The sequence below is a fragment of the Parus major genome, chromosome 1 (genome assembly GCF_001522545.3).
Source record: "Parus major isolate Abel chromosome 1, Parus_major1.1, whole genome shotgun sequence".
NCBI classification, from domain to species: Eukaryota; Metazoa; Chordata; class Aves; order Passeriformes; family Paridae; genus Parus; species Parus major.
In genome coordinates, this window is record NC_031768.1 from 48,775,910 (window position 1) to 48,799,519 (window position 23,610).

General features: G+C 40.0%; 1 protein-coding gene across 21 annotated transcripts in view; it reads right to left on the bottom strand.

Annotated features, from left to right (window-relative positions):
- LMO7 (LIM domain 7) overlaps positions 1-23,610 on the bottom strand; it is a 131,549-nt gene that overhangs the window by 71,778 nt on the left and 36,161 nt on the right. For 19 of the 21 annotated variants that reach the window (XM_015632655.3, XM_015632645.3, XM_015632621.3 and 16 more), the window contains exons 3-4: positions 21,186-21,255; positions 2,468-2,574 (exon numbers count right to left, since the gene is read on the bottom strand). In XM_015632655.3, coding sequence (XP_015488141.1) covers positions 2,468-2,574; positions 21,186-21,255 — 177 coding nt within the window. The other 2 variants (XM_015632727.3, XM_015632718.2) reach the window with 2 other exon arrangements.

Below are 23,610 nucleotides of genomic sequence, written 5' to 3' on the forward strand. Positions count from 1 at the left end.
ACAACAGAACAGAGCAGTCCTCTTGTGGTGTCAAAATACACACTGCTTCAGGCACACATTAATGTTATCCCATACAACATATCACAGCTGCTTTAAGATGTGGGCAATTAGCCTCAGGTGACAGCAGCTAAATGAATTTGCTTAGGAATGTTAGAAATCCGAAAGTTAAATGCAATCTTTTAAATAAGTCAGCAGATGAAGAGTTTTCCTTCTTTGAGACAAGAAATTATTCACTTTTAATTATGAAACTAGAGTTAACAGGATAACACAAAAGCAAGACACTAAATAGTACCCCTTTTCTAAGGCCTGGCATCCTACAAGTTTTGAAGACATTTGTAATTCATCTTGAATATATGAAATTACTTATTTCTATTAAATAATAAAAAAAGACACATCAGATAAAATTCCTGATCAGACAGCATTTCTCTCCTGACACAACTATAAATCTCTCTGAAAATCCTCTGAAGAATAGCTTGCCCTCTGGGTAATAAAATTATTTCTATAATTAACTTTTCAATGGAGAGAGTTATCTTCGTGTAACTTATTTCCTTCATTTCTTGGAATAAAACTTCCCTCCCACCCTCTCCGACCTCCTAAATATATCAAACGTGCTATCATAGTTAGGACACCACTTTACAGCATGCTCAGATACAGAAGTTTTGAATTACTCTGTAAGCATTTAATACACACTGTGGGACTGTCATATGATATATAATGTGTGGAGAAGCAAACTCATACTGAAACAAATTACAAGAACATGGTTGGATAGCTGGCAGCTCTTTTGACTCTAACCCAGACCCCCCGCACTGCTGTCCATAAGAAGTACTCAATAGTTAAATCTGCTTTTTTGAAATACACTAATTAAACCATTGCTGAGAAGGTACGATGTAAAACCCCTGTTGCCTCGTGACAGCTTCAAATTCCAGCCTTACTCTCTGCTCACAGAGCCAGGAAGGAAACTGGCGGTGCTGAAAGGACCCAAAAAAGCCTTGGTTACAGACCCACTGGATGAATTTCACGGCTGACCTCACTTGGGTGCCGCGGTTTAACGTTGGGACAAGTTGGACAACATACCTTGCACAACAGTTTGCTATCTTGACCTCCCTGGGGTTCCAGCTTGTCGCTATTGGCGCTGCTGAACACCAGCTCCTGACCGCCTCCAACCCTCCCCAGCCATTCCCTTGGAGCAAACCTCCACCAAAATAACTCTTGCTAGGGCTTTGTGGGTAAATTAAGCACGGCAGAGGTTACCAACCCTCCAGCTTTTGGCATGACATAGGAACCAGCAGAGAGAATACCAGCGTACTGGAAGGGTGCCAAGTCCCTAAACACCAGATTAGTGAGAAATTACGTTTCGGGTATGAGCCAAAGACAGGAAAACACATTGCCATCTCATGTATCAGACCTCAAAACAGTATGAGCTTTCATTCTGAAACTAGGCAGAAATCATGTCAACAGGCTACCAGCCGATCCACCTACAAGAGATTTCTTTCTAACTAAAGCAGTTACCTGTCATTTCACAGTATTTTTTCCCTATATTTACAGAAGGATTACTGCCTGTTCCTCTTTGATAAAACTGGTAATTTAAGACAGGAATCAATCCTTCACATTTAACTTGACAGGTTTCCAGCAAAACCCACTAAAGATTTTGGGGTTTTTTTGGAGACAATGAATTCATCCTTTTGTCCCAATATAATAAAAACGGTTCATACTGTAACAAATCAAGATGCCCTAAGATGATTTTTGTCTCAAATCATTTATCTTAAAACACCTGTCTGTAAAGTTTCACCTTAATCTCTCAGAAACTGGTTATAAAATTCTTATTCGGAGACACAGCAGTCTTGAAATATGAAAATCTACTAAATATATTACAGAACCAAGCTCCTGATATTTCACAGAAAACTCCCACCTCCATAAACATGCCAATTACCCTTTGTGCAATTCAGTACTTAGTTTCTACTCACACACAAACACATGCCCCTTGACAGGGGATGTGACACTCAGAGACAAACACCTGACTTGGAGTGGCAAGACCAGCAGTCCTTTGGGAACACCATACCTAAGCCTCAAATCCATTAGAATAAGCATCACAAGTACCACCTCAGCCTTTCAGATTTACACTGGTAATCACAAATCATAAAGAAAAGTGATGCTTTTGATTTATTTAACAATTTTGCTCCAAGTCTAAAATAAGCTGAACAGTTTCCATATCAAATTAAATGTTGTAAATATTCATTGACAATCAGTTTTCTTGTAAGGTATTATTATAATACTTAATTTTTAAAATTACACTTCTGCAAGTCTTATCCACTATCTTTCACAAGGATTAAACCCTCACCACAGTATTCAGAACTGCTCATACCAGATTAAAAGAATTTTCCATAGGCAAACATTAAAAAAAAAAACCCCGACTGTGAAAGAGCTTAGAGGGAGAAGGGAAAGGAGAAAACAAAACCACAAAACTCACTTGACTGTAACTCGATTGGACAAATCCTGAAGATCTCCTGGGTGAAAAAGCTGAGCTTCTTTCAGTCCAATGTTTTCGCACGCTTTCAGAAAAACATTTATATTATCCTGAAAAGAGAAGTAGAAAGCAGTTGCTCAGTTTAGAGCACTAAGCAGGTTTTGCAAGATGATTAGTGCGAGCCCTTAAATGTCAAAGTCCAGCTCACGTAAATAATACTGGAAAAGCAATCTTCTGGATCATAAACGCTGCTCGTTTCTCATGCACACAGGCAGGCTGGGCTGCGATCTCAGGGACTGAGGGGTATGTTAAAGATTACCTGGCATAAGGCAGCGGTGAGCCAGTAGGCAGCAATCTCCACTTTGATGTCAGCTCTGCTCAGCAAACAAACGCCCTCTTCCTAGCTTTGCACGACAAGCCTCACCTCTTGCCTTTAAAAATAACTCCAGCTACTGACATTCACCACCCAGAAACTCTTGGCAGGGGAGGAAGAAGAGGAGGGACGCTCCGTTTCTATGCTCACAGACTGATGAGGGAATACTGCACCTGGAGTCTGGGTTTGGTTGCTGAGCAAAGCTCCGGAGAGACAGAAACCAAACTGTATTCAGAGCTGCTGCTGCCTCACTTGGGGGGGTTTCTCTGCTTCGAGTTCCTCCCCTTCCCCTTCCAACACCCACACCCCCCCCAACTTCACACTGATCTTAACAAAACATAGGTGCAGCACCCACTCTCTGCACCTGCTGCAGGATGGACTGATCCATGAGAGAAATCTTAAAAAAGAATAAATCTAATGATAAATAGAGAGATTATACAACTTGTGATCTCTTTCCACTTCATAAACAGTGGGCAATAGGCAAGAAATTCCTTCTCGTTAAGGCGGAATGCTATCAACAACAAAAGAATGTGCCCTCTTGCGCACTTGCTTCCTTCAGCTGCAAGCCAAAGGAAAAGGTACATAAAGTTACTTAATTCATAAGCTACAGGCAGCCCTGTCATGAAGGGTTTGTAAGTCAAGGGGCTGGTATCAGAATTTCATAGTATAGAAAATATATTGCTCTGCTTTAGCAATTTAATATGCTTTAAACTTTTCTTTTTAACACGTTATCACTGGATGTAAGTTATTCTTTCATTTAAAATTCATTTAAAAAAAAAACAATCTACAAAGAAAATAACAGCTGCTTCTAATATAGAAAGTAAAACAAACCCAAGAATCCCCACAACCTTCTGTTTTGAAGGTCCCTGGGATTCTAGTATTTCTTATCAGTCTGTAAACATGGCTTAATTCAGGGAAAATATTTGAGCGAGGTATTCCCCATGCCTTCCCCAGGCTGCGGGCTCCGTGTTACCACATCTGAAAGATCCCAGGTGTCTCACTCCATGAAGGTTAGCCCCCAGGCCTGATGTGATGCACCATGGTGGGGGCTGCTCTGCTGCAGTGGGGTGCAACATGATGGCAAACCTGGGGAACACCATGTGGTGGCAGAGGAGAGGAGGAAGCTGGGAAGGATGGAGGACAGGCAGCCTCACCTCTGCCCAGGCACTGGCCCCTGCAGTGAGTACCCAGGGACTGCCTGCACATTTGCCCAGGGAAGAGCTTTGTGCTGAGACGCAGCCTTGGAAGGGGAATTTCTTTACCCTTTCCATGCACTGCCTGCCTCTTTTTTCTTCACATGCAATATGGGGAAAGCTGGCTAGATGTGTCAGCTTTATTCATGTTGGAATGTCACATTAGTACCAAAACAGCAAGGACTTGAAAAGGCGTTGCTTCCTCTGCATGGAAGAAGCCACAGTCTACAGTCCCACTGCAAGAAGAGGAACTACCTGCCAAACAACTATCCTGTCAGTGTTCAGGGGACTAGGGAGTCTAAGAAACTGACAAGTAAGGCACAAGAAGAAAGCAGCAGAGCAGAAAGAATGAGTAACTCCAAGTTAATGAACTGACACCAACACCAGTGAAGGCAACGTGGTCTGATCGGTCTGACCAGTCACCATAACAGCTCAGACCAAACTCCCAAACCAATGGGTTATGTCAACCACAGGGCTGCAAATGAGCACATTGTGCAGGTAAACATGGAAAAATAGTCAGATTTAGAAAAATAGATGTCGTCTACACTCTGAGAGCAACAAAAACAAAACAGAGGAGTTGCTCATCAGTGGATGCTTGGCTGCACAACCACGAAACTGCTGACACTTGAGAGAATTGACTTTGCAGGTGTTTCAGCAATTAAACCTATCAAGCACCAACCTCCTGATAAATATCACTTACAGCCCCTGAGAACATCTCTGCTGACAGGAGTCAGAATTGTCAGGAGTCACGAGCAGGGAGAGATAACATGGAAGGCAGAACACCGTTAGTTACAGTGCACACGTGCAGGATAAAACATGGTTCAAAATCTTCCTTCCCTCAGCTCCCAAGCCAGAATTTTGATCACGCCTGCCATCTCAGGTTACTGCCCCAACACCAGCTGCTCTGCACTCAGGACCTGGAAATGAGCCTCGCAGCATCAAGAAGTGACACACCCAATAGGCTATTTATCAGGTTTGGATATTGACACCAAAAGGTATCATTTAAACACATCAGCACTTCTAAATAATGTCCTCACCAAGTTATTCTTGACCATCCCTAATCATCATAGTTACTCAGCAAAGCCACAGGTCTCAAAATAGCTAGCAGCCATTTTAAGCTACCAGAATAATGAATGAGAAGATGAATTTTAAATAGCACCATGGAAATAAGTAGAAAAAAAAAAGACAAGTTATCAACCTTGCAATTAAATTTATCATTAGAAATGTGAACAGGAACATTTTTCAGTGATTAATGCACTCAAATATAGAAACCATTACACTATTCCTTTTACCAATGTAACTGTACTTTAACAAGACTAATGGTCACTGCTGCTGCAGTGGACATTCAAAGGACATACTGCAATCTGAATCTCATCACATTCCACAAAACTGGTTCTATTTAAACAACTAGACCTCAAAATCCCAGAGAAGCACAACACACCAGACAAAAGCCACTGACAAGATGTGCTTAAGAGAAAAATATTCATGCTTGCATCCACCACCCTCCTCTGCCACCAAGGTATTCTCAGTCTTTGTAAACACAAGCCGGCTATTTAAATTTAAGAAAGAAACAAATTAGCAGAGAAATCTATTACGAGGATAAAGAAAGATGAGGGACTTAGGACAAACTGGAGAATTTGATTCCATTATACCAATAAAGTGGACCATGAGAGGCAATAGTGGTGCCACCTATCAGCACAAGAGAAGCAAAACCATAAGGGGAGAGAAAAGCTGCCCATTTCAAAAACAGGGATTCATCATTGGGCAGATCAAATACATTTTTGCAGAAAACATAAGGTTCTGACCGTTATTAGGGAAAGCTCTTGAAGTAACATGAATAAAATCAAGTTAACTTTTGTTCATGTTATTAAGAGAACTCAATCACTGCATTTCCCTGAGCATCTGAAGTTGGAACAAACATCATAGAATTACAGTTTTTAAATCACAACAAAAATAAAGCCTGAAGTCTAAACCACAAAATTCAAGTGTAATTAATTTCTGGTATGCTGTTATAACTTCTAAGTGTCTTAGTGAGAGGGGGTGGAGAGGCTTGAATGAGTTTGTGGGAAAGGCTGTTTTCTCCCCAAATGGTGTGCATGATGGAACAGCAGAGACTTTCAAATGTTCCTAGCATGGCCTGAGTTTTCCACACGCTGTACAGACTTATATTAAATGCACAACATAGAACACTGACTAGATAGAGCTATTACTCTTCAGTATTCCATTTTTGCCTCAAACTTCAAAGTGAACCGCACCCAAAAGCTCTCTAAAGTCATAATACGGGAGAGACAGAGCTGCCAGTGGGAAGCAGGTCATCCACGAGCAGGCTTTTAAAGGACGCTGGTTGGGGAAAAGACAAACAATACCGTACACTTTCAGCTCTGTACCTGACTTTCTGGTTGCCATGGGGCATCACTAGGCACAAACCCTTCCCTCTGCCTGTTGTTAAAGCATTTCCCTCTAACCAATGCTTTGAAGGAGCCAAGATGTCATCTCTACCCTGAAAATGAGACTGTGGTCCACACCCTCCCCCATCATCCAAGCAGAGCAGGACTGCCTCTCACTCCTGCAACTCCATGGACTTGAGAGGAGAGAGCTGAGTCTTTCCTTCACTTGCTGGTCCTCAGTGCTGCTCCTGCTCCTAGGCCTGGGGCAGGGAAGCTGTGCCAGAGCAGGTGAATGTGAGGAAAAGAACAGGGCCCCTGCTGCAGGGTTCCTCATCCCTATTACTGTCCTCCAGACCACAAAGAAGAAAGAAGCTGGTGACTCTATGGGGAAACACAAGAATATGCACACCTTCCTTTAAATATAACAATTTTAATGAGAAACTTAAAAAAAAAAAATAAAAAAATATCTGAGGCAGTGGGCAGTGGTTCTGTGTTGCACCTGTGATCAGCTCCTACTGTAAGTCACCTTGGCAAGAAGTTGAAAAGACAGAGAATGCTGGTGAGGTGCTGGTGGTGGGCAAGTACAGAGGTACCTCAACACCTGAAAAACTGAGGAAAAGAGCACTTCTAAACCAAAAGCAACAGGAAAGTAAGAGAAAAGACAAGAGATGCAGAAAGGATCAAGAAGAAGTTTGCCTTAGGTAGAAAGAAAACCCCAAAGCCACCTACCTGAGAAGGGACATAAGTGTGGAGTGTGCAAAACAGAAAACATTTTAAAAATATCTAAAGTAAAAGTTAATTAAGAGAGGTCTCCCCATAAGTGTGTAAATACCATCTTATTTTGACTACTTATGTGCAACATGACATCACACTAAATTCAGCTTGTGTAATAGAGCTGCAATTTTATTTAAAAAAAATCCCTCATTATCATGATGATCTGGGTGGGCCAGGAATATTAATTTAAACAACTGTGTAAATACATTTACTTTCTTTGGGATGCAGTCATGCTGTGTGGTATGCCTGGTCTTCTCCCCAGTTAACTGTTTCTCTGAATCCCTGCATATGTACCAAAACACAAAGAAATCTCGTAGGCATACAAGTTATGGCACATCTTTCAAATCACTTGGCAACAGGGAGAAAAACAATTTAATTAGCATGGTGTTTTTTCTGCTTTTCCTCAGTGTATCAGACAATAGAAGACAGTACACCAGGTTGTCTCCTATCCTGAAACAAAACCCACTGTTTCAGTCAAAACCCCTATTTCTACTGCTATTCAAACTCTAGTTTGGGGGGAAGAGTTGGGGAAGAGAGTGCTTGGGTGGGTTTTTTGTGGGTTTTGGGAGGATTTTAAGCAGCTATTTTCATTGTATAAAGTGGAAGATGCCCTATACTTGCAAAGCAAGTGTTTGCATTAAGTGTTACATCATCATCCAGACCATGATTTGGTGCCAGAAGTTGTTTCCAGGTTTCCAAAAAAAACCACAAAAAACCAAAAAACAACAAACAAAAAAAACACACAAAAAAAAAGACCAAAAACCACCTATAGTGCCTAGCAACAACTTTTGACATTTTAAGAGAGACTGATGCATTTTTTTTGGCTACAGAAAATCATTTGAGTAGATCACATTTAACAGGCATTTTTCCCTTAGTACTGCATTTATCATGACATTTACTCATCTTGAAAGCTGTGTCTCCTTCAACTTCACATTCACAAGAAGCCCTCTTTATTGGCACCCTCATTCCCTTAAGTAAGGGCAATTTCCATTTAAAAAACCCGTTTTTTTTTTTCAAAGTAGAGAATATTTTGCATAGATACAGCATTATACCGTCCACTCAAGTTGTCTTAAATCAGTTCAATGCAGAATTTGGAGCTGCATTTGGCAGCAGCATCACCTCCACAGCTACACATTGTTTGTATTCAGAGGTGGGGTACAAGGAAAGAACCTAGAGCAGGAGCTCGCTGAACAAGTTGGGTGACTCGCTCTTCCTCGGAGCTACGTTTCGGTTATTAGGCTCTGGCTGCGGGTGCAGGTGGGGGCAGGAGGGGTGAGAGGATAGCAGGCAACAGGGCTGAGCACAAACCCTGTGGTCTGACCACAGACCTCGGAGCCAGGAACTCCCCATTACCACCTTGGCCTTGAATGTCAGGATGTTTAGTGCCCATTACCCACCCATCCCATCTGTAGTGTGTGATCCCAGCTCCTACAGCTCGCTGTATTTCTCTGAAGGCCAACAGTTTTAACCTTGAACTAAATGCAGAAGGAGGAGTGGATAGGATACCTAAACTGCTCTTTTCCTCCTTTTCTGGGCCCAAAACTAAAAATAGTAATTAAAACAATCATCCTGCAGACATAATTTGACTTAGAGTGACCTCAGGGCTTCTGTTCAGTAAATTATCCCACCTATAACAGAGTGCACAGAGCATTGTGTTGGCCAAAGATCAGAAACTGCGTTAATTGCTTTGCCACTCCCCCTCTGCGCTCCATACACTGCTTTTCCACACAGGGTAAAACAATAAATTACTGTGATCCTTGACACAGGGATTCCCTTGCCCCAGCTCTATGCATGATTATAGATACTAAAACTTTAATGATTCACTGCCAGCTTTCCTCTCAGAAAGCAGGTGCTCCTGCTGTGAGAATGCAGGAAGGAAACCTTGTGCACAAACTTTGGAGTTACCTTGGTGCTGCCAATATCAATAACTGTAGATCAGCCAGGAAGAGGAAGAGCATTCCCCTTCACCATTTCAGCCATTATGGAAACCACATTTTGAAGTAGCCTTAGGGAAAAAGTCATTCTGGTTTTGGACAAAAAGGTTCATCTGTCTCCCAAAGCCCAATTCCATCTGCAGCGACTGCAGCTGATTACAGATTTCTGCAAGACTAAGGTATCTATTGAAGGATCTTCCCCAAAACTTGTTATTCATGGCCTGGCACTGCCCACCACCACGTGTAACAGCCAGCAGAAGACACCTCTGTTCAGCCCACCTTGCTGCCCGCAGCCTCTTGCAGCACTGAGCTCCACAGTTTATCCACAATGGGAGTAACTGAATTAAGGAAAATGCACAAGAGAAATTAATGTGGGTCACTGGGCTTCTCAAACAGGACTTCTGAGTTGACAGCTTTTTAAGTGTTCAACATAAGAGAGGACCAAATGTCTTCAGTGACTCAAAATGCCTCCCAGGCTCATATCTCTAACCATGCTACAGCATAACCTTCACTCTGACATTACAGACTATACCACAGCAACAATGTGTACCAAATGAGCCTTTTATTGATAAGAGAGTGAATATCAGGTTGTAAACTGCAGGTGTCAGGTGTTCTGGGATGTCACTGCTACCAAATAAGGCCATCTGGAATGGAGAAGGGCAAAAGTACAGCATGTTGGCCAACAAGCCTTGCTAATAGAGCTCATCCACTCACAGGCATTCATACTGTAAGGAAAGTGAGTATAGGTTTGGAAAGCCAGTATGGATGAACTAGACTGGGCTATTTCCTTGTTTAGACAAGCCTTAACTTTCTTACCAGTTAGCTGCATTCCAATCAAAGTCAAGGGGAAAAAAAAAAATTAAAAATTCAAGTGATATGCTTTACACCCCAAACAGTTTATACAAAACAGACTCTGCAAGAGAAGGGTGCTAAATACTCCAATGCCAAGTCACCCCACTACACAGGACTGGAATGACAGTAATCCACTTAAAGATGAAACTCCCCTGAAGCCTAATGAGTAATAAAAGAAGTAAAGACCTCTTGTTCTTGAAACACAAAGTTTTGGCAGCACTTGCTTTCCTCCTCCACCCCCTTTTTTTTATTTGTATACACAAGGTTTTTCTGTTTTTCTCACACAGGTTAACAACTTTATACAGGTGAAATTCAGCTTCTTCATACATAGGACATGAAACAGAGCCTCAGACCCTCAATTCACGTAGCCATGACTTTTAGACAATTATTTAGCACTTCATTCTTCCTAAGAGAGTTCAGAAGTTTCCTCCAACTTTGTTTCCTTCAAGAGCCAGGCATCTTTTGTTTCTTAATCAGAGTAGCATCCTAGTACTACATCTAATCCCTCCTGCCCTACATGGGCTTACCCCATGTTGTCAAGAACCTTTCCCAGCACCCTGGATCGATGAGTTAGTTTGGAGATGACCTGCCTTGGAGCCCACCTGAACCCCTGCATCGGCGCCAGACTTCCTCCTGCCATGCAGACAGAGAGCTTGGTCAGCCCAGCTGGAGCAGCTCAGCACCCTGCCTTTGGCAGCACTTGTTGCTGGTGTTGTTGTTAATAGTTCTTTCACATAACCTGACTGGAGGAGGGTGATTCAGCACAGACGCATGGGTGCGGAGGTGTTCAGACAGGCGTTAGGAGATGTGGTATGAGGATTTTGTACCAAACAGAAGGGTAAATAGCATAGCTGCACAGTTCCACTGCTGATACCACAGAGAAAGCTGTTGCCCCTGTGATTAACATCTACTTTCTTTGAAAACTGCCATGAATTTTAAACACCTCGCATTGATAAGTATCTGACAAGCCAGAGGTGGGGGGAAAGTACTCCAGTGTCCACCATATGAAGATTTAACACAAACAAACACTGAGTGCTGCACGCAATCTCAAATCTGCACTTCCTTGGCAAAGAAAGCAGAAATCAGATTATGAATGTCACAAGTATGAGTTAAGGTGTGTACTACTTCTACGTGGTTGACATTTTTTTTCCAGTTAGGAAGGAATGTTTCTTGACAAACACAGACACCGTCATCAGTTACTTCAGAAATAAAAATAGCATACAAATGACAGAGTACAGCTGATTGAATTGATAAACAGAAATTTCTTGCAGTTCATTTGGGAACCATATTTATGTATTTTGTTAAGTGACAGCAAGCTGAGGCAAAAAGGGTAATACTTTTTCAGTGCTTTGGTTTAGAGCAGGAAGAAGGATTAAAATTTTCCATATTAGAAAGTTCTTGCTGCCAATCATACTACTTTATAGTCAGTTGACAAGATTTTAAAAAACCAATCAATTACTTAGCATCTTGACATCTTGTCCCAGTAACACACTAGAAGCATTGGTTTGGAAGACTTGATCTCATTTAAAGCATCCCAAAATGCAGTTTTTGATTCAGAGATCAACCAGCAGGCACAGCACTTACTGTCCCCCTGACAAGAGGCCAGGGCAAGTAGCTGAACCACCATTTCTTGGTGTCTGCATTCATACACCTCCTCCCCACTTACATCTCCTAGACACATTTCACTTTACCATCACCCACCTAAAAACCTGTCAAATTCAACCCTGTTCCTGGGTTTCATTCTGCCTGATTGATGTCTTGAGCAGCTACTAAAAGTTTCACAGAGTTTGCAACAACCTCCTCTTTCTCCACACCCTACATTTCAAAGGGTTTAGGCAGTAACAGAAAACAATTAAAGGAAATTCAGAGCTAAGGCTGAAATGTACCATATGTTTTCAAGCAGAGGGGCACAAAACATCAGTAAACCACTGCTGAGATTACATACTCCCACTATCAGGCATTGAAAGACTACAGAACAATGTCATCTCTAACTATTAATAACCATACTTCCTTTCTAGCACACAATCCTTTTTTTCTCAATTGTCTGCTAGAGGTATTTCCATACAGGCCACATTCCTCTTTCCCGTAACACAGCAGAAAGAATACAAAAAGTCACTTGCAGTTCCATATACATTCCTATCAGGCATTACTCCTGACATTGGCTAATTTACCCCTTTTTTGGTTTACAGAATGGTCAATGAGAGAACTGGACTGAAAGTCAAAATTTCAGCCCCACCCTACTTGCTTATTAACCTCAGCACTACAGCCACTAAAACTCTCACTAACCACAATCTACTATCTTTAGGTATAGAACTGAAGCAATGGTAAACAATTCTTTGTGAAGCACTCCAAAATCTGACACACTAAAAACTTCTTGTATAAGAAGAAGCAAGACTTTTCTTAAATTTAACTGCTTAAAAATCAGATTTTCACAAAGCTTCGTAAGTTTACAAAAGCTTTAAAAACAAACTTTTTTTTTTGGTTTTCTATTTCTAAACAGAATTTTCATCCCATTTACTGTGGTCATCATGTTCCCAAACTTGAAGAAACATCTGCTGAGGACTTTGAAGTAATGTAAAATGCATAAGTATCAGTTGCCAATGGAAACACAGTCACTAATTTCCAATTGCAATTTTCTGAGCACTGACAAAATCTCATGAAAATACATTAAGCAAGAAATTTAACACTTTATTTAATGGTCACATTTAAAATACAGAGCTGTATCAACCTCCAGGCGAAAAGATTTTTTTTCTCATACTAGTAATATGGCATGATACAGAGAATGGTTTGGGTTGGAAGGGACCTTGAAGATAATCTTCGTCCAGCTTCACTGTGAACAGTGACAGCTTCAACTAGTTCAGGTTGCTCAGAGCCCCATCCAACCTGACCTTGAATGTTCCCATGGATGAAGCATCTACCATCTCTCTGGAAAAGCTGTTCCAATGCCTCACTATCCTCACAGTAAAGATTTTCTTCATTACATCTAATCTAAATCTATCCTCTTTTTGTTTAAAACCGTTACCTCTTGTCCTACCACAACAGTTCCATTTAAAATTTTTATCCTTACCTTTCTTATAACCTCCCTTTAAGTATTGAAATCTAGACCCTTCTCTTCCCAGGCTGAATAACCCAAACTGTCTAAGCCTGTCTTCATAGGAGAGGTTTTCCAGCCATTCATCATTTTTCTGGCCCTTCTCTGAACCTTCTCCAACAGGTCCAAGTCCTTATAGCTGACAGGGATGCAGCCCTGCAGGTGGGCTCTCAGCAGAGCAGAGCAGAGGGGCAGAATCCCCTCCCTGGCCCTGCTGCCCACACTGCTCTGGATGCAGCCCAAGACACCTTTGGCTCTCTGGGCTGGGAGTGCCCATGGCTGGGTCATGTCCAGCCTTTCACCCACCTGCACCCCTAAGTTGTTCCCAGCAAGGCTCCTCTCATATATTTTCTTTTATTTGTACTTGGGGGAGGGGGGGAGGGGAGGGCGTGCCCCAACCCAGGTGCAGCACCTTGCACTTGGCCTTGTTAAACCTCCTGAGATTCCCATGGTCCACTTCTCAAGCTTGTCCAGGTACTCCTGGATGGGCATCCCATGCTTTAGGTGTGTCAACTGCACCAGTCAGCTTGGCGTCATCTGCAGTTTTGCTGAGGGTTCCCTCAATCCCTTTGTGTCATAGATGAAGACATTAAACAGAACTTGACCAGCAAGGGATGTCACTTGTCCCTAATCTCCCTCTGGACATTAGCTAATACCACCCCCCTCTCCATGCAACTGTCCAACCAATTCCCTATGCACCAAACAATCCACCCACCAAATCTCTCTCTCCAGTTTAGACAGAAGGATGATGTGGGAGACTGTATCAAAGGCTTTACAGAAGTCCAGGTAAGTGACATCTGCATTCCTTCCCTTGTCCACGGATGCAACCACTCCATAACAGAAGGCCAACAGGTTGGTCAGGTAGAACTTACCCTTGGCTGTCCCAAATCACATCACTGTTCACTATGTTCCTTAGCAGAGCGTTTTGGAGGAACTGTTCCATGATCTAAAACAGGCACAGGGGTGAGGCTGATGGGTCGGTGGTTCTCAGGGTCCTCCTTCCTACCTTTGCCAAAAATGGGTACAGTGTTTCCCTTTCCCCACAAGTCTCTTGCTTCCCACAAGAAAAAGGAAAATACCAGTTTTGAGAAGTTTTTTTACCTGCACCATAAGAAGAACACTGAACAAGAAAACTACTGCTATAAAGAGGAACCTGGCCTCATTCCTACTATCCAAAGTGCTCCTGAGCCTATATTAAACATATCAACTTCCTTATAAAGGAGAGCACAGTGGATGCAGGGCATGAGTTTGAGTAGGTCATAACCACTTTCACTTTCTTCCTCTTTGGTTTTAGATATATTAAAGTATATTAATAAGAAACACCAATTGCTATTGCAAAACAGATGTTTTCCCTCATATAAGAATTATGCCTAGTATTAATCTCTTAAAATACTTGTCTTTCTGAATTTCCCAACAACTTGCTGAGCACAGTAATCCAGAAAACAGGTAATGATGTCTCTTTGGTTTTGTTTACACATTTAAATTAACAGCTTTCCAGAAAAATGCAGGCATCACCTTGTGCCTTGCCTTGTGAAAAACACCACCAGACTAATCAGCGTCCTGGTGAATGATATCGAATAAGACTCACTCAGCTTCATTCTTAGCAGGGCTGCATATGCACCCACCCTGGACCTCTGAATGTACAAGCCACTGACAAATCAGAATCCCATGACCCAGCTCAGCCACAAGAGAGGGCCATGGAAGCAGGACTGAAAGCAGAGCCCACCACCACCACCACATGAGCTGTGATGTGTTCTGTTATTCTTCAAAAAGGTGACTTAAACCTTCAGAAGAAATAGCAACGCTCCACATCACTCAGTATTACTCCCTTTCACTCAGCACTACTCCCTTACTGCTGAAAAAAAAACCAAATTAAGGTCAGAAAAGCAAACAGAGCACATCAAATGTTTATCAGCTCATTAGTCAGATCTTGACCAAAATTTATGAGGCTATTTCTTGCAAGCATTTTTGGACTTAACTGCTGCACAACCAGGAAATTTAAGTCTATATTTTCTTGTGTTTGGTTGTGAAGCAAAGCAAACAACAGCAGTTTTTATAACTTACTCCATGTATTTGTGTATTTGCCCTTCCTCATTTTTTATGAGGAACGGAAAAGAGGAAAAGTTTCTTTATAATCAATTTTGCATAGCAGACAAGATACCATTATTACTACTGTAGCCCATACTAATCAAATTCACAGAGCAGGAGTTTAAGATGAAAAAATAATTATTAAAAAAATCTATATAATGCAAGAAGACAAAAAGGATGTAGCAATATAAAGTAGAAAGGCTATACTAAAGACTAGAAGGTGAACAGCAGGAGAAAATAATCAGCAAGAAGGAATGAACTTTGGAAGCAGAGGTGCTTTAAAAAAATAATTAATTTAAATAAAATTAATATTTGATTTAAATATATCTCTCATATATCCTCAGATTTCTTAAATTTAAGTAGAAAACACAACTAATTCAATTATAAGTAAAGCAGAGAAGGAAGTTTGTAGCTAAGTCCTAAATAAAACATACAACTGAACTAATATGTACAAGCCTGAAAAATTGTTTTGAAATTGTCCTATAAGAAAGTAAAAAATGTCATCTGCATACCATTCTCCCAACACAAGGGAAAAAAAAAAAACACCACCAAAAAAACCCATTGCCTTGTTGCAAAAATTTTCCCACAGAAAAGGAAATTTTGGCCAGCTCTCCTTGATGACAAAAGATAAGGAAATACCAGGGCGGTTCCGTGGCTTGCAAAGTGTTAGGCACAAAGGCACAGAAAAATATTTTTATTTTTCATATTCTCCGCCCCTTTCTTTACCTCTCCTTTCATTTTAGTTTAGCTTTCTGTCATATTTCTCTCTTTTTACCTTTATTATTCCCTACTTTCCTGGTTTAGAAGGTATATGCTCAATACCTAAGTAGCACTGTTTCAGATGGTTGCCTTGATGCAAGTGGTGTTAATACCTCCTGATACATTCAATAAGCACATTTTAGAATGGTGTCCTATTACATTGCATTAAAGAGAAGCAATGATATTGGAGTAACAGCTGTCAGAAGGATATGTTGAATCAGGAAAAAAAATGTTTGAGAAAATCTGCATGGCAAAGCATCAGGATGCTCTCCACCCTAAAGGAACCCTTAATTCCTCACTAGAAAAAAAAAATAAAAAATCACACTACAGTATTTCAAATAAGCATTTTCAAACCTGGGACTGCCTAGAGATGTGCAGCTTTTTATTTTTTTGTGTGTGTGTGTGAGAACAGGAAACAAAAATTCATTAAAAAAATCCTCTTTCCAAAGCTGAAGAATTTTATGAAGGTGACATTTTGTGCTCATGCTCATCCATCACTCAAACTGAAGACTGAGTTAGCAACATCTCGCCTTGTTTGAAATCACAGACCAACTTGAAACAGAAGTGCTAATGTCATTTCACTTACAGCTCCAAAAAAACTTTCTATTCTTCCCTGTTGTATGATTGCAGCCCTCCTGTCTCTGATGTGACAAAAAGCCTACCAACCACAGTGCAAAGCATTGCACTTCCCCCTTATTCACAGGAGCTGCAAGCAAAAATAGATAGTCTTAGAAGACTAAATTGGGATATTGCAAGGCAAAAACTGGTATAAGCAACATTTCCATTCGCTACCCCTCTCCAAAGAAAACACCGGCTCTTACCTCAGAATTTGCCTCACCACCTGATCTCACCTGGAAACTAAAAATGACTAAAGTGACTAAAATTCTGCCTTGCTAAAGAGTGTACACTTACTCCTGCTGAGCAACAAGCAATGTATTATTCTGACAGATATGTTCAGCTTGCATAAACTACACCTAACCCATTCATCTTCCCACCACCTCATGGTGTCCTGTGACTTCCATTCCAGTTTATGATTCTCTGTGTTCAGCCAAATGAGTTGAGAACTGAGTTGAAGTTTTTGGGGAGCAATGGTGCTGCAGCCAGAGACGCACCTCTGAAACTTCTCAGCAAAGCTTTGTTGCAAAATATGTTGTCAAATGACAAAATCCTCCCCCTCATGTGATTATATTCAAATCATCTTCACATGCTGGGATTCAAGCTGAAAACTCTATTTTTTGAGAAAAAAGTTTTCCTCCAGGTTTGTTTTTGGTTAGCATTCATTTTATTTTTGCCACCTCTATTACCCAAGAACTCTAATCAAAATAATTTTGCAGGATCTGAACCCAGAAAGATTTATCAATTTGAGTAATTTTCTTTTAACACCATCTCTGTTTCACACAAATAAGAACCAGAAAAAGTGGATCTTTAAAGTGAGAAAGTGCAGTCTGCACTTTTTCTACTGTTCATAATGAATCTCAGCTTCCACAATCCTCTGACCTTTCTGTTACCCTTCCTTTACCTCCCAGAATGCCTGAGGGCTTCAGGACCTGCTACTCTCTACCAGTTTGCTTGCCCCTCTGCTGTACTTAGAAAAATATGTGCACTGGTCTTTACACAAACTGCATATTTTAAACGGTCTGATATATAATCAGAAATTAAATTTTAATTTTCCAGAAGCCATTTTAGTGCCAAGATCCTAAATGGCATTAAAAAAAAAAAAAAAAAGGTCACAATTAAAGCAAAAAAACCCAACAACTGCCTCCCAGTTTCCCTTCAGGAAATCTATGAGATCATCACTGGCTCCAAAATCTGCCATGTGCTGTTAAAAATCAACCTTCTGGAAGTGGCCACTTTCTGCCACTACTGCTGGAGTTAGAACTTAGCACCTGGCACACCTCACTGTCCAGGAAACCACCATAAGAGCTGCACAGACATTTCTTCAGCCACCTGTCCCAACCACAGCTTCCCTACAGCCACTCTGGTACTCGCCTCACCCCTGGCATTTTCCAAACTGGAACAGAAGCAAACAGGCAAATGCAGCTGAGACAATGGCTACATCTCACCCACATGCCCCAGGAGAGAACTGGAGCAGTGGGGCTGGAGCAAAATGTTGTTATATGGATACCAAGTTACAGCCAGATCCAACTCTTCTTCCCAAAGACTTCTTACAAACCCTCCCAACACAAGCTGCAGCCCAGATTTCCCATGCCAAACTGGGGAGAAGTTTAATCAGTTTTTTGAACTTTCCTGGTACCAATGAAGCATTTTTCTTTAACTGAATTCCAAGTTTCATTTCAGTATTTAATCCTCAAAACACGCATATTTATTTTTCCATTCCATCATGATTAGATCTGAACCACTGCAATCCACACCTAAAAATCACTAGGCAGCAGTACAATCAAACTAAAGGTAAAAGCCAAGGCTTAATCTGAGTTGTATAAAATGTTCCTACTAATATCAAGTCCCTATTAGATCTTATGCTAAGTAAGGTGTCACAAAAAAAAGACATACCAAATCAATAATGCATTGACTTCATTAAGAGCAGCACCTCGCACTAACTCTAGCACACAATACTCCATATAGAACAGAATGCTTCATTCCTATAGGCCATCACTTACTATTTTACTCAGTTTGTTTTCAAAATAACCATGAACTCAAAGAAGTGAGATAATTAAACCCTTCTGGAGATTCAACTGAAGGCATCTATTCAACACTGTATTTCTGTACTGCTGAAAAAGCCTGACAAATAGCTGAAGTCAACACATACTTATATGGAAATAAAATATATTAACTCCCTAGGGAACAAAACCAAAATTCAAGGAATTCCTGGAGGGGAAGAAAAACAAAGGGGAGGGAAAGGGGGGAAGAGAAACAAGATGTCTTTCAAAGTGTTTGTTTCCTTCTGATAATCAGACTGCCAGAAAACTCTCAAAACCATGGGGGTTTTGTTTCCTCTGAAACAGGAAAGTCAGGAGAGAAATGGATGCTAATTAGGCAATCAAGGCATAAAATATTTTGGAAATGGACTTCACGATATGAGTCTAGAGGAACATGAAGAAGCTGTAGAAAGAACATGATCAGATATCTTTTTGTTTCACAAAAATCCCTGCCATCTCTTGATATTAAAATTTCCATCTGGAATAAAACAAACAAACAAACAAAAACAGATAGAAAAGTAAGAAACAAATTCACCCCTTCCAACAGTGATTTCTTGATCTCATGAAAGCTTGCTGGGGAGCAATTAGTCTAAGACTCAAAGGCATTGAAGACAGCAGAAGTGAGAGCCACAGAAGTATATGTAACATTTATGAAGCCACAGAAAACACTAGAAGCAAATTTGTGGGAGAAGCAGCCTACAAGCAACAAAAATATTTCCAGAACATGTCAAGCAAGCCTACCACCAAATTTCCTAGTAAGTTTTTTATATCTCCAAATCCAATCTTTCAACCACAGTATCCTGAGCCTGTCAAGGTATCAATGTCTGCTTCCTTATAAATACAAATCCCCATAAATTTTAGTTTGAGTTTTACACACTGGGATGAAACCTGGGATCTTCAAAGCTGGTATAACTGAGAAGGTTCCTCTCAAGTCTGTGAAAACCAGTCTTCCACTATTGTCACCATAAGCACCATCTTCTGAAACCACTCCAATATGGTCTTCACAATCGTCTTCCAAAACTGAAGTGTTTAAGTAAAACCTTTTCCACAGTTTAACACAAAACATCAGCTCTCTCAATTATTATCTTTAAGTCATTTTAATAACACTGGGTGAACTCGATTTACAAGAATAATTCACCTTTCTGCCTCTTTCCTTTATTTCTGATGACTTGCAGAAACTAGAAACAACTTCAAAAAACAGTAATACACTACAAGTAAGATATAAATTACACACCAAATGAATACTCTGCATTTTTATATCTGGAAATTAAAAAATGTATATAAAAACAATAGTGTTTGCAGTTATGATTCAAGACAACACTTAAATCACCACAAAAATGAAATCTAGCTTATGGTTTTCTGGTTTGAATCTAATGACTACTTCAGAGTCCATGCAGGCAATCAAACTGCTGATCAAATAACAGTTCTGTCCTCCCCAAAATTATTTTGGTTTCATTTGAATTCTTTTTCGCATGTCTCACAGGAAAAGAATGTGCAGCAGTCTTATTCGCAAGCCTAAATACCTGAGCATGTCTGGGACAAAGGCAACTAATACTTTCTACATTCATTTGATGTGGAAATGCACATTCTCAGCTTGTGCAATAATTTATGGCAATTTAACCTAATCTTATGACCTCCAGCCAAGTTAACTACATTTATTCTCTAATGAGCTACATGGTTGACCAGCAAATGCCAGTATTTTGTTGGCTTATCCCATTAAAACAAATAAAAGTATCTAGAGAAGTTTTGTATTCCACTCCTACTAAGAAAGCAGGCGATTTTCCCTCATTGAGAGCTTGCATGTTTATAGTAAGGTGCAATTTTCCATTTGTCACAGGAATCATATATATGTCCCTGTTCACCTTGGATCTTTTAATACGAGACCAACAGTTTTTGTGACAGGACTAAATAGCCTTGACACCCTAAGTGACATGAATAGCCAGCAATGTTGTCATAGCGAAAAAAGTGATGAAGGAGGAATTCTAAGAATTTATTTGCCCACAGAAGGGTTTCTGATGCTAAATGGCTACATAACTTATCCAAGTCTCTATGCAGCAAATTTTCTAAACAACATACAGAAAATCTTTCACATTTCCTGTGAAAATTATGACATGCATCTCCCACCTCTACCCCCAGCAATGTGATTTACAGCCAAAACATTGGCAAATCCCTCAGCTGAAGCCTGAAGACAGATCTTTGCATCATCAGTTATTTTAATGCAACTGAAGCTTTGCTGTGGGTAGAGTGAAACAGGTTCTAAAAATACTTTAACTACACAGAACATTTCCTACTCTGCCCATTCCCTAAGAAAGGGGTGTTTGGAAGTGGCTTCTGAATGTAAGATAGGATGGTGGCCCTTAAACAGAGACTATTAATGCCACAGAGGTTTGTGCACAGAAGCCAGTGCTTGATACCTCTGGGGATGATGAAGCTTCATGCTTCATCATTATGATGACTGAAGTTACATATCCAAATGACGGATTAGATATCCCGTGTGGTCTAAGATAACAATTTTGAACAAAAAATGAAAATTATGCCAAAATTTTGAAAACTCCTTAAAACAAAGATCACTTGGTTCATATGCCAGATATTAAATTCAATGCCATTACTTACCAAGCCAGCTATTGGAGTTGGCAGACAATTGATCTTCTTAATGATGCCAGGTTTGATCTTGTTAATCAAACTAAAAAAAAAAAGTATATGATTTTCTGTTAAATAATTTACTGTACTTAAGCATGAGCATCAATGCTTAGTAAGAAATACTTTGTATGTAGTCCTAACTCAACATGATTTGAATGAGTTTGAGCTGAACCTATTAACACTCCCTAGAAGTGACAAGCAAGAACAGATTGTAGAAGCAAAAATTAAACAAGTCACATACAAAGAGGTTTCTGGGAACAGCAAAGTGAGAAAGAAAAGAAAATGCATGAGGAGGCGTGGGCAGAAAAGGATCTGTATTTCTCTTACATGGGTGGTGATGTTAATTGGACTCAAATTTCCTATTCATAGATATTCTCCTCATAAAGGTTCTGAGCAGATGTCAAAAATGTACCAGAATACTGATTTTCAGAGTGCAGTGTGATAGCACTAACATTCCTGTAAGGGTGAGAAATAAACTCAGTTTTTATAATGCTACCAAGTCCACTATGCTGTGTGCAGCAATCATTTTTGGTACATATAATTTACATGCACAAAGTAATTTTCCATCTCATTCAGAAGAGATTGTACTTAATATCAGTCTTCATATAGAATTCATAATTAAGCTGAGAAGATAGGACAGACTAACACATCACAGTTGAATACATAAGCCCAAATGCATACCTTATCCTGCACCGAGGATGAGGCACAGGATTCCTTGCAAGTTTATGTCCAGGTTTTCAGTCATGGAGGTAGGGAAATATTGTGGTTCACCAAATTACACACTGGACCATAGGGTCAGTAGAGAACAGGGACCTCAGGATAACCTGCAGACTTCATCTGCCTCTGTACCTTTGAGAATTTTTTTACTTGCTCTCACTTCTTTTTGCTGCTTGTCTGGCCAGACACTTTACCCCACACAAAGCATCAGCAAGGCTTTGTGATCTACCTGCACCAGTGTAAAGGCAAGACATGGACTTTAATACCCTGCATGGGGAAAAAACATCTTTTGCTCAAGCAGAAAATGTATTTGAAAAATAAACACAAAGAACAATTTACCCCTATATGCTGGAATGAAGGATACATTTCTGGATACATGCAGGGAAAAAAAAAAAAGAGCTGCAGGTCCTGAGATGTTTCAGTAACACTGACTTATTTAGCAAACAAGACACATTTGATTACTTTTCCCACCCAAAAAAGTGTTCTGTTGAGGTGGAATTAAAATAAAGGTTTGCATTCCTCCCTTTTTTTTTTTTTATTTTTAAATCTTCCAAATGCCTAATTTTTGATTTATTTTACTGAAGAACATGAAATAGCATGTGACCAGATAAACCTTAGCGAGTTTCTTTCTCTAATGTATGCACACTAGAATTGACAAAACATAAAAGGCTTTATTTTGTCAACTACTGATCACTCAGACAACTTGACAAGTTTGCACTTAGTCATTGAGTAGGACAAACAAACTGACTGGATGCTGTAGGAACGTGTGATGCAAGTAGAGGTCTTATCTGCTGTGGTTTAAGTCAGATATACAATCTACAGAGATATTCTATCCACCTAAATTAGCCATGCCACAGGTGAACCAAGGAAATGGACAATGTAATTTCTAGTTTGTCTCAATTATTTGAGATCTTGCACTGTATTGTCGTTGGTGAAAATTGGATGTGAAAATTTTTGCCATCTGCTCTTTTCTGTTCCCACAGAATTTGTATGAAAATCACTCCTCCTTGGACTTCAAGTATGTCAGATTTAAAATTATGACACAGGAGAACGGCTATTTTAGTACAACATAAAAAGGCAGCTTTTGCTTTAAAGAAAGTTGCATGTCTCCGAAGGCAAGCTGCTCAACTGAAGAAATTACAGGATGTTTTTCTTGCATTAATATTAATTATATATAAATTTAGCTGATTTGCATTTGGCAGATGGAACCTCTTTCTCTTGCCAAGTACGTGTCAACAATGAAGATATCAGAAGATTAGTATGCATCAGTTAATGGCCAATTCTTAAACATCTGAATACAACATACACATCTCACTAAATACATACCTGAAGAAATACCTTCTTATTAAAAGTATAAACTATTTTTATTACTACATTCACACTCACTAACATTTAATTACCTAAGTAATGAAAATAAAGCATCCAGCTCTACAATATTACTGAAAATCAATAATGCCCCATATCAGAGATAACTTTAAAAGCAACTAGCAAGATAAGACTGGAAGGGCAGAGGGTCCAAAGCAAAATAGAGACAAGGACAGATATGATGAATATTCACAGAAGGAAAAGACTATATATAGGAAAAGAAGCACAGAGAACTGTCATAAATATTTACTGAAAGTTAGCTTTGCTGAACTGATTTTAGAGTGGCTCAGGTTTGTGGGGTGGTTTTATTTTTTTC